Source organism: Uloborus diversus, chromosome 9, assembly GCF_026930045.1.
Source record: "Uloborus diversus isolate 005 chromosome 9, Udiv.v.3.1, whole genome shotgun sequence".
NCBI lineage: Eukaryota > Metazoa > Arthropoda > Arachnida > Araneae > Uloboridae > Uloborus > Uloborus diversus.
Window position 1 is genome coordinate 73,357,501 of NC_072739.1, and position 12,740 is coordinate 73,370,240.

Sequence of the window (12,740 nt, forward strand, 5' to 3'; positions counted from 1 at the left end):
TTGAGAGAAAAAAAAAAAAAAAACCCTTTTTTCTAAGTCAAAAAAAAAACCTTTCTTGAGAAGGGGTGGTCAGCCCCGGGCGGGTGACATTCATCTAGTGGGTGACTCCTTAAGTTAATTTCAGAGTTTATAAAAACAATAAATACTTTTTTCCTGGAAAATTTCCCCCATAAATCTTAAATTATACTTCAATTACTTTATTAACATACCTTAATTTAGTAATTCAATTATTTATTCATTCATACACTTATTTTCTTATTCATTCACTGTTTTACTCATTCGTTTATTTGTCCCCATACATTAATTAATTTATTTAATTAATTATTCGTTTATTTCTTTCAGCATCTTTTCATTTATTCATTCAACCTTTTATTTACTGATTCCTTTGACCAAAAATATTTTTTATAATCGAATAGAAAACATTTTATTTCAAACTTATTTCATTTTTCACCTTGCCCCATGAAAAAATAAAGCGAAATTTTTCCACTTTTTTTTTTCTTTTTTGAAAGCGAAAATTCACCGCCGAAAATGAAAAATACTATTTCAATGCACGTTTTATTATAAAATACAATGTTCTTTCATGTACTGTAATTTTCAAAACAAATTTCCAATTTGTTCATTTTGAAAAAGCTCAGTCAGCTTAACCATTTTACTTTGCCCCACATTCCCCTACTCTGCCAAAACAAATAATCGGTTTGTCTGCCGATATACATTATACCGAATAGTCGGACCTCCATATATCGAAGTAGCAAATTGCCGGAAAAAAATTCGATATATAGAAATTTCGATATATAGAAACGATCTTATTTTATCCTAAAAATCTCCTAAACCATTAAAATTAAAGCTAATTTTCGTGTATGAAACCTAATTTCTAATTGATAAGAGCATCGGATTAAATGAAAGTTAATAATTAAAAAAATAACAGAAATTACATTTTTGCACCTTCATACTTCTTCATTCTTCGGCAATTCAACTTGATCCGCAACATTAGGGGTTTTTCGTTTTGACAAATTGAGAGAAAAGTAAATAAATAATCTACTTAACTTGAATGCTTTTTACTGCAGCTAAAACGATTAGGAACGATAATCAACAAACAAAAGGGATGACTTGAAACTGATTTTACAATGTTACTGGTTACAACTAAGATATTTAAAATAAATATGACGGGATTTAAGAACTCCAGAACGAAACAACGACCTATCTACACAACCCTCAACCCCAAATTCCTTATGAGTTTCGTAGCAACCTTTAGTGAACATAATTTTCTCCCCTAACCTTTATTTTTCATGAGACTAACAGTCTAAAAAGGAAAAAAAATCTACGAATGTCTCGAAAAAAAATCGATATATAGAGATTTTTTCGATATATAGAAACAATTTCTCTATGTAATGAACATAGAAATTTGCTAGGATTTCGATATATAGAAAATTTCGATATGTGGAAGTACGATATATGGAGGTTCGACTGTATTCCGTGCATCTCTAAAATAATAATAATAATAAAGAAAGAATGAATGAATCATCAAAATTCAAAGAACTGGGTGGATAGGTTTTCAAGAAGTTGTTCAGAGTTTTATGCTATTTAACATTTATTTACACGGGATTGCTTTTTTAAAAACTAATCTAAAGTTTGTTAGTTTTATTTTATTTTTATCCTTATTCTGGTAACTTTATCAAAATAAGTTTTTCATTTATGTTTTTCCTTTATTTATCCTTGTTGATTTCTAGCTGCTTTTTTTTTCATTGTGCTGTAATCTAATTTTATAGTCTGGACATAGACTGCAAAGTTTTGATAATTTCGATAATTGTGTAACCTTCTCTATGGGAAAATCATTGGGTTTTATTGAAAAAAAAAAAAAAAAAAAAACATTTATAATCAGTTGATCATTCATTTGTTACTAAAATAATTTTAATTCACTTAAGACATTAATTATGCAATTAGTTTATTGTTTGAAAATTTAAAGCTTAAAATATAATTGTGTTGTGCATTATTTTTTTATTTCCTATGTAGGCAATAAATACTTTCATTGTCAATTTGAGCGAGAAAAGTAAAACACGCGAAAATTTCGTCATAGTAATACGAGTCTTTTCCCCCTTTCTCACCACCCAACATGACCTCCACTCACTCACAGTGTACTTCTAACTCGACAATAGGAGTAGATAACACGGCGTGTTCCCCCCTGCATTCCTACCTCCATGGGAAGCAATCCTTCTACCATGTATTGGCATTTATCGATGTTTAGGGATCGCCAAAACAGTTTATTTTAGGCAGTGGGCAAAGATGGCGATGGAGTGGCTCAGACTTTCAGATCTCTTTATTAGGAGGGAGGTGTCCTCCACGTGACAAGCTTATCTTGATGTGTTTGACAGTTTGGGCAAGTTGGAACCTCACCCAATTTTCATTCCGGCCCCCCCCCCATGACCCCCGCACCCCCAATCCTTTTTTTAACTGTCGCGCTTCATTTCCTTTCACTCACACACTTATTAACTTCAAAATGAGTAGTTTAAAATTGCATTCATATGTGATGTTCAATTGTTTAGTTGCCGATAGTTTTTTTTTTTAATTTTAATGTTAATTTAAAATTTAATCATCTTTTATAAAATATGTTTTCAAATACAGTAACTTCATGCGGTAAAAATTGGATAATTTGTCATGTTTGAGATAAGTGAAGTTACATGATTGTGAATTATGAATGTTCAGTAAGGCGAAGCCGGATGAACGAAGGGAAAAAAAAATCCGAATTACGAAATAAAAAGCTCTAGACGTAAAAATTAAAGCCGAACAATGGTACCGTAATGATATTATAAGTCGAAATATCATTGAAATAAATGCTGAATTTATTACCACACATACATATTACATTTGACTTAGATAATCCACAGTCAGGAGAAAGTATTGAGTTTCTAGAGTAAATATAAATTAATAATCGAAAATAACATATACATATAATCTCTCCGAACATGAGATTTTAAATTTATATTTAAATTAACTTACATACGTTTCCATAACTTTAACTTCTAACGAATATAGATATACCTGTCTGGATTACAGAATGGACATTTAGTGGTTTTTTTTTTTGTCAGTAACATTCACTAACATATTCTCACCCTACGTACTTTTTTTGTCGCAAACTCGTGTATGACTGAATTAAAATCCACTTGTGCTGCCAACTGGTGCTCAATGCCAAGAATAGCTAGCGAATTTAGTCTGTCTTGTCCAATTGCTGATCTAGTCCATGTTTTAATTCGATTTCCTAATTTACTAAATGCCCTTTCAGCTTGGGCGACAGTCAAGGGGAGAGTGCAGAATATGCGAAGGGCAATACATATGTTAGGAAATATTGTTTGAAGCTTTCTGTTGTAAATCTCATTCAAAAGCACTAGGGGAGAAAGTTCAGTTACTTCATTAAACACTGACGAATGAATGTTTCTAATGTGAATAATCTCATTTCCAAGTTGACTATTTAAGTCGATTGCATACTTTGATGACAAGCATGCAGACAGCTTTTGCACTTCTTCATCATCTAAGGACATATATTTCAGTATTGGTTTAAATAGAGAACAAATTTCTTTCATTTCTTCAAAACGAGTATTTATATCAATTATAATAAAGTCCAAAACTGTAAAAATTACTTCTGTTCGAAATTTATATTCACCGGGTAAGAGTTCAGTACTTTGATGCATTGCTTCTTCTTCAACTTCTGCTCCTTCGTCAAAAAATACTTTTCTCTTTTTTGTTCGTTTTTTTGAATTTGAAAATTCGATCTCCAAGTCCATGGCTTCAGAAACCAATTTTGTTTCTTGAAAAATTGCAGGCCATCCATCCCTTAACTTTTGGAGATCTTTATAGATATCATTTAGAAGGTTCAGTTCCACATCCAGGGAAATTCCACGTGTTTGGATAATCACGTTTCGTTCGTCAATACATGACAGCACTTTTAACCAGAAGGCTGACATAAGCATGCTCTCAAAAGAGCTAAAGTATTTTCTTAATGCTCGAGCTTCACTGAAGGCCTTCTCGGTTAATTGTAGTTCATCACACAAACGATCGAGAGCTTTCAATAATCCTGGACGGTGCAAGGAGATGGGTCGAACAGCGTCAATGCGAGAACTCCAGCGCGTTTCTGATAATGCCATGAGAGAAATTGGTATCTCTTCTAAAAGAATGGACCATCTGGAAGGACTGGCTGCAAAGAGTATAAATAATGCTTGCACAGAACCAAAGAATGTCATTATTTGAGGACACATCTTTGCAGCATTTACTCCAGTTAAATTTAACGAGTGGGCCCCACAAGGTGAAAATAGAGCAAGTGGGTTTTCGTTTAGAATTCGGCTCTTGACTCCTTTCACAGCGCCCTTCATATTCGACCCATTGTCGAATACTTGTCCCCTGCAATCCTCTAATGGAATCGCATGCTTTTTAATTCCTAAGCAATATCAAATCCCGTTTTTTTTGAGAAATTCAGTAATTCAATAAATCTCTCCTGAATTTCAAACAAATTCTTATCTGATGAGAAAGAAAGATACCTTAATATCAATACATTCTGTTCTTGATGACTTACATCTGGTGTTGCATCAGCTATGATAGCATAATAAATTGCCTTTTCACGTTCTGCAAGAAATAATTTCAAAACCTGATCACCACATAAGGAAATAAATTCATTTTGGCTCTGCCATGACAGATAATGCGTATGTTTTTTGCTTTCCCCACGTTCCTGTTCAAGTTTAATTTTGTTCAGATGATCTCTAGTTATTTCATCATAATGGCTTATCAATTCTAAACATCCTAAAAAGTTTCCGTTGCTCACATGCCCTATGTGGGAATTATCTCCTCTGAAGGGGAGACCTCGAGAAGCGAGATGAAGTGTAACATCAATTATTCTTTTAAGAATTGCTTTCCATCTTTCTGTCTCGCACATTATCAGAGTTTGGATGTTGCTGTCAATACCCTTCCCAGCCAGAGACTGCTCCAAAGATTTCCACGAAACATAGCAATTCTTATGTCCTGCACTTTCTTCATGTGAGGGAAATCGAGAATAACATTTTTTCCAAGGCACTTGAGCTGGTGAAAAACCACTTTTCTTCGCAAGACTGCTATTGCCTTTACTAGAAATGGAGTTTTTAAATAAAAAGCAGGGGAAACAGTAAAGTGCTTGATTCATAGAACTCCATACAAGCCAGTCTCGCTGCAATTCTTCTCTTTGGTTTGAGCTTTTGCTGTATAGAAGCTTCTTTTGGAACTGTTGCTTGTTTAGGTCTCGTGGAAACTTAACTGCAGACAGTTTATTAAAATTTGGAGCTCCAATTTTTATTATTTCTGAGGGAAGAGTATCATTTATAAAGTCCGGCCATTCTGCAGGATCACTCAGATTTGCATTGCTAGTTGAATCCAGTTGACTTATATTTTCACTTCTATTTTCATCAAATTTGGAGCCTAGAGAATCTTCTTCAGTTATTTCAAACGCTGAAGTAGTTGGTTGATTTGATTCCAGTTCAGTTGTTCCAGAAAATAACGGTTGAACAGAAAAACAAGCAGAGGATTGAAAAAAATTAGTAATCTCTTGCCTGCCAATAGCACTTTTTTTTTCTTTTTCAGCTCGGAGCCTTTTCTTTTCAGCCCCTGATTTGTGTTTGTAGGACATTTTGACCAAGACCTGCAGTAAAACTTTCTCTAACACGTAAATTAAAACACGCGTCAAGCGAGATCGTAGATTACCGTGAAAACAAAATCAAAGCACATTCGAAATACTACGTCTTTCACGAATCGCAAGAAAATGAGATTTCGAACCGACTCTCCTTGCGGATTGCATTGTAACCGACAGCGCATTGCTAAACGCTGGCTTGCATTGTCTTGTGGTTCTTGGAAGCAGTGGTTTCCCAGGCCGCTATCCGCCTATCCGTCGCGATGTCGCGACCATTGGTCGCATCAACATGTGCCGAGTGGACAAACAGCGTGCAGCTAGCCAAGGTAGATTCCTAGGCAACGCTGATCGCGCGGAAAAATTGACTTAACGAGTTTTTGTAGCGGGAGAAGAAAAGTTTGCGTTGCCAAATTCCAGTGGTCAGGTTGATTTCAGCTTAGCGCTTCATGAACAAAAGCTTAATTTTTTTCGAGAAATTATTAACATTATTATTGGAAAAACTGTTTCATTACTTTACGGGCCCCCCAGAGCTCCGGGCCCCGGTACTATAGGTCCGGTGTCCCCCCCCAAACGGCGGCCCTGAATGCATGAGTGAGAACAGCAAGTGTCGGGAAGGTATGGAAGCAGTTTCAGACGGCAGAAAATTCTAGAACCAACCTAACAAGAAAATAGAGCCAAAAAAGATCAACTTCGGCTCGTGATCGCAAAAATTTACACTGACTGTGTGTTATAAATCCTCGATTAACCAGTTTTGACCTGTCCAGGTTCATGGTGGCAACTGGTGTAGATATTGCGCGGACGGAGAAGAGATTGATGTAAAATACGCAGCTTCTCCTGTCTCGTATGAAGAAAATAAGGTTGGCATAGACACGGAAATACAAAACATAGACTGAAAAAGTTATCTTTTAAGACAAAATAGACTTTCTGGTTCAGGGATTTAGATCCAAGTTTGTGAAGAGGGCAAAGGAGAATCACTTAATCAGCATCACATCAATCAAGCACCCAATAATTCAACCAAAAAGATATTTTGGAGTTTTCAGAGATGGAATCTCTTCTTCCCGTGGAAGGAATGATGAGAAGTACCGGTTACGAAGCTATAATGGGTTTTAACCGTGTCTAAACTGTGGCCGAACGAAAATTGCGTTTTTCCAACAAAACAACGCGCGATGTCATTTTGAAGCAAATCAACAACTTGTGCTCAAAAAACAAACTTACTGTACTGGATTGATCCGGGAATTCATGCTACTTGAATCTCGAAGAAAATTGATGTATTATCGTCAAAAAACGATCTCACAGGTTTTAGTACACAACGATGGACAAGCTAATTCCGGCTATTATTGACATTGGTCTACATACGTTGAACTTAAAACTGTGTTAACAGGAGTCTTGTACATTCCGTGCCGAAACGGTTCTATGATGTTATTAAGTCTCTTGGAGGTCACATCAATTATTATTAATTTTAAATATATTCATAGAAAAGATGTAAAAACTGAATTTCATGCTACAAAATGCATTTCTCAATTAATTGCCACAATACTGTATTTTGACGAACAATAGATCATATCGTCGGCACCAAGCTAAACTAACCAATGTGAGAAGTCAGAAGCGTTTTTCAAATTCGATGTTTGCCGCATCACTCAGAAAAGGCTACTGGTTATAACTTCTTCAAAAAAGATCGTTTTTATACTCTTAAAGTTATCCATAAAAATTAAAACATTGAAAATAACTAAAAGCGTCAGATGGGGGAAAAATATACTCAGTGCTTTGGCTCTCCTGAAAAGAGCCAATTTTCACACGGTAGCATGATACCGCCGATATCTCTAAAAGGAACAGTAGTCTGTACAGGAATCTTTTACCATTCCGGAATTTTTTTGACCGTTTTGTTGGAAGATTCACCTCCTTTTACTTCCTTTTACAAAAAAAGGAAGTATTGTATTCGCGAAAATTTTTTCACTCAACAATCGACCTTAAATTTCCATTTTGCTCATCCCCGAATGTATGTCGAGTTTTTTTTTTTTCGACCCCACAACACGTCTATATATACCCAAGAACGTATAGACGCCCAAAATATCCATTTTGACTATTCCCGAGTTGTTTACAACGAGTTATCTCGTGACGTCTGTATGTACGTATGTATGTGCGGATGTATCTCGCATAACTCACGAACGGTAGATTCCTAGCGGGATCTAGTCGTGAACATCTTTTTTACTTTTACACCTTTTCTGTGGGAAATCATTGTTAATTTCAATGCAAACTCAAGTGGTGTTACAATTTGGATGACACTTGGCGATATATCGCGAGGCTTTTGGTCGCCAACGAGGCGACAAATGTGGCGATTTTTTTTTTTTTTTTTACATCTGGTTTCAATTTGGCGACTGCTGGTGATACTCAGAGAGTAAACTATTGAATCACATTAAAATTGCCAATAATGGGGAAATAACATTAAATTGGTGTAAAGAGAAGTCATGTGATGCACACATCAGCTCGTTTCTTTTTGTTGTATTACCTACTCAAAATTGCTGTTCAGAACTTGTGTGCCAAACTTTACAGTTTTAGCTTTTCATGAATATTATTGACTTGATGAGGTAGTAATAATAGAAATACCATACGAAAATGTTATTGAATCACTTGCACAGCAAAGAAGGAAACGGGTCGAGGCTTCGTCTATGTTACTAAAATAGCTATAGTCGTGCTTACCAGAGGGGAAGTGTTGGCGACAGAGTGACGGACGTTGCAGGGTCCGATCTCTAAGCGTTCTCCTGTAGACTTCAGTGCCTGTGTGTCCAGCCACAGTGGCAGGGAGACGAAGAAGGCGAAGGTAGCGACCAGGGCCCACCAGGCAGGGCGTCGGAAGGGTGTGCTGAATCCTGAGAGAGAGAACTCATAAATCCTGTTCTAATTAATTAGGAAAAAAAAGTTCTTGGGCAGAAAAAAAAATCTAGTGGTATAAAAATTTAAATTTGTGTGGGTGCTTTTTCATCCGCTTAATAGGTAAAATTTTAGCTTTAAAAATTTTAATTTTAAAAAGCTAACTCGAAATTCAAAAAACAAATGCTTTGAGGTGCATACCCTCTTAGAGCATTGAATTCGTGCCAACGTTCATGACTGTAGTTGCTATGGGGTCTTCTGGTTATCCTGCACACACAAACCAGAGTTGGCGCACATGTTTTTTTTTGTATATACGTATGAGTGAATATCAGGAAAATTGCTAAATTTAAGTTCCAGAAGAATTTCCCAAGCACTTCCAATTAAAAACCAAAAAATATGCATATTTTTTTCATATAGTAAACGTTGTCGCACATACAGTCCATGACAAAATTTTCTGGTTTTACTTTATTCTATGACACTAGAACTCTTTTTATTGCTTCAAAATCATTTCAGCAATATGCCCCACGTTCGAATTGCAAATTAAAAAAAAAATCCTGTGCATTATAAAGCATCGCAGCAGAAATAAATACTAAATGAAATAACGTATTTATGTTCATCTATGAGGACTGACTCTTGTGTTTTAGAAAAAATTAATTAGCATCGATTTTATTAAAAATAATTTATACTTGTCCCAAGTTTTTTTGTCCCCGGAGCAGACTTCCGGGATGGTTATTTCTAGTCAAAACATTCATTTGGCTCCAACAGATTGCGCGAGATGAAGCCTTTTATGTGATCACTAGCGGCACCCGCACGGCTATGCCCGTAGTAGAAAATTAGGAGGTCATTTGGTTAGCTTGTATATTTACAAATAATGGATGATGAATTTCTCGCCAATTTGCTCTGTTCATTTGCTCGCCCATGGTAATTTGCACTCGTCCACGGAATGATAATTTGTTCGGTAAAATTTTCTTAAAATTGGAATAGAAAAGGAACAAAATCTAATTTTCGAAAAATAGCTTCGAGGTGCACACCTCCATGCTATGAACTAATTGTGTGCGAAATTTCATGAAAATCGGCCGACTGGTCTAGGCGCTTGGCGCGTCCCAGGCATTTACCAAATGAAGGATCATGTCGGCAGTGCAAATTAAAACGCAATTCTTTTTTTTCTTCTGCATAATAGAGATAAATTTATTGCCATGAACATGATAATGCATTTTAATTTTTGAATCTTTAAGTAGCGACGTTCAGCTATCATATTGTTGGAAATTCGTCATGTCTGTAAAAATCATGTCGGTTGTATCGAAGAAGAATCGATTTGTTTCCGAACTGATGCGTTCGGGTGCATTACCGACGTTTTTTCACAATTCTTTCCTTGTGTAATGAATTTGTTAAGTTGATTTTTGTAGTGCAATGATCATTCTAAATACATCGGTTTTTCCTGTCAAACTATCTCATGATTAAAAATTAGTTTAATTCCTCAAAATATGCTTCAAAAACATTATTTTCGCCCCAAAATTTGAGTTTTCAAACGAAATTCTCTTTTGTACCAATATTCAGACATTCGTTCGTAACTAATGTCCCAGAAATATACTTTGTTTTAAAATAATAAATTCTTTAGTTTTTTTCGCATTGGGTCATTTTTAAATACGAGGAGATGTAAAAATGTTAGGAATCGTTGATTTTGTTACTTTAATTGAAAACTTCAGTCTAAAATGAACGACGGAAAAAAATATTAAAAATCAAAATAACATTTACTAGATACTCAAGAGAATGGTTCAAATAGGATTAAAAGCTTATTGTCGAAAAGCGATGTTATTTAAAACAAAAAAGAAACATATGATCACTTTTGGCGGCTGTAACTTTGATAGTCATTTTCATTGAATTGGTAATCCGTTGGCGAATGCTAACCTAGAGCTTTGTAAAAAAGCAGTCGAAAACTTTGTACTATGGAATGAGTAAAACGACAACAACGTGCATAAAGTACAAATAAAGTAATAAAATAGGGTTAAAAACTCAGCAAACAGCTGTTTCGGGGCTGTGAAATGCAAGCCCCTTGATCAGTGCATAAAAGAAAGAAAGGTCCACACAATGTAGACCAAACGACAAATGAACAAAAATGGAAGGAAGCAAAGTAAATAGACATGGAAACCGGAAACACATGCGTCACAGAACAGCAACGACGCCTCTACAGTGCGGAAAAACGTCACAAATAGAAAAAAGATTTTTAAGATAAGATTTCCAAACGCCAGGGAAAGGGTGGGGTGGGGGGGGGGAATCTTATCTTTAAAAACTTTGTTTGTGACGTTTTTCTGCATTATAGGTGTCGTTGCTGTTCTATGACGCATGTGTTTCCGGTTTCCATGTCTATTTTGCTTCCCTCCATTTATTATGTTCATTTGTCGTTCGGTCTACATTGTGTGGACTTTTCTTTCTTTTATGCACTGATGAAGGGGCTTGCATTTGACAGCCCCGAAACAGCTATTTGCTGAGTTTTTAACTCTATTTTATTACTTCATTTGTATTTTATGCACTTGTCGTCGTTTTACTCTTAGAGCTTTGTATTCACCCATATAAGATTCGACTTAACTTCAGAATAAATGATTGAAATATCCATTACGAGTATGAATACATTATTATAGGGGGGCGAAATAAAAATGAAGAAAGATATTAGGAGCTAACTCTTTCCGGCTTAACAAGATGAACTAGATTCTATGACAGTTCAAGAACTAAAAAAGTGGTGGTAAAGAGATTCTGTGAATAACAAGGAACTAACCTCTGAAGACGACGCTCTTGAGTTGCAAGCATTGCATTTCCTTCCTAGCAATGCAGAGCAGGATGGCGAGAAGAGCAAGAGCGCAAAAGCCGGTGTGAGCTCCCAGGGTTAACGAGAACAGAATATAGAGCAGGTACTGTTCCACTATGGTATAGATGGCAGATACCAAGCCAGTCTGCAGGGCGCACTTCACCATACTGCAAAAATTTGACATACGTTTGGAATCTTTTAATAACTTAAGAACGCATATATGAGCGCAAAGTTGTGAAGAACAGCTATCTTGCTCTGCCAAGACAACAATAAAAATCACGTGGTACGATATTCTAATATTGTTCCACGATCGCTAACTTATTTTTGTGGCTGGCCGTAAAAAGAAGTTAGCTCGAGCTTCAATGTGTTCAAAAGGTCTGTATTCGGGCTTAAAACATCAATCTTTCCCCCCCCCCCCCATAACTTCCCTTGTATGTTTCTCAGTACAGTTCTGGAAGAGGAGTCATGAAAGTTTTAAAAATTTAAAATGTACTTTGGTGTTTAATGCTTAATGCGGACCTTTTGAAAATTGAAATTTTCTTTTTGCAGAACCTTTAATTCTTGGCAGAATTTAATTTGGGCTTTTCTTCATTTGGTGGAAAATGGAATAAAACTTTAGTGTATTCCTTCCATTTGACGAGAAATCGGTCAGCACTAACGAATGAATAAATCAATTATTTCTGAAAGGGCATATGTCCAGTTAACGAAACTTTTCAGGATTCAATCAAAAGTGATTATTTCATTCATAAATGAACTAAATTCTACAATAATTTTTATGACTAATATAACCACAAGTAGGATCATTACCTCACCATAAATTAAGTTTCATTTCGTTGCTGAAATTACAAAAATTTAAACATTTCGATTTATGCCATTTTTGCAACCAATAACCTGAAAGGCTAGTTTAGAGTGATGAAAATGTAAATCAAGTGAAACAGATTTGTTTCAAACTGATTCATGATAATTAAAAATAATATAACAAAGTGATTAGTGAAGTCCGTACGCATAAATTCATTATCTTAAGAAAATACATCTTTTATTTTCCTCTTTCTCTCGTTTTGATATTGTGAGATAATAAAGTCTGGTGGTGTGGAAAAGTGCAATGTTATGGCTCAAAATATGAATTTAAAGCTTTTTGAATCTTTCAAAATTCTAAAAACCCCTCTATATGAATTCCTGAGCATCACTTTACCTCTGTACCAAATTTGGAAAAAATCCGACGAAAACTGAATTTGTGTAAGGAACATACACACACCCACAAATATACATCCGTTTATATAATATATACAGGGTGAGTTCGATCGAATCTGCCATACGAAAGGGGGTGATAGAAGAGCCCAAGCGGAATATAGAACCACCCATTATCGTGTCAAATCCTTAACCGTAACCGAGTTATGGTAGATAAGAAAAATGAGTGAAAAAACAAAA

General features: G+C 35.4%; 1 protein-coding gene across 1 annotated transcript in view; it reads right to left on the minus strand.

Annotated features, from left to right (window-relative positions):
• The window catches only part of LOC129229287 (uncharacterized), a 49,499-nt gene that overhangs the window by 6,206 nt on the left and 30,553 nt on the right, over positions 1-12,740 (minus strand). The window contains exons 5-6 of the mRNA XM_054863561.1: positions 11,283-11,479; positions 8,339-8,508 (exon numbers count right to left, since the gene is read on the minus strand). Coding sequence (XP_054719536.1) covers positions 8,339-8,508; positions 11,283-11,479 — 367 coding nt within the window. The remainder of the gene's footprint in view (positions 1-8,338; positions 8,509-11,282; positions 11,480-12,740) is intronic.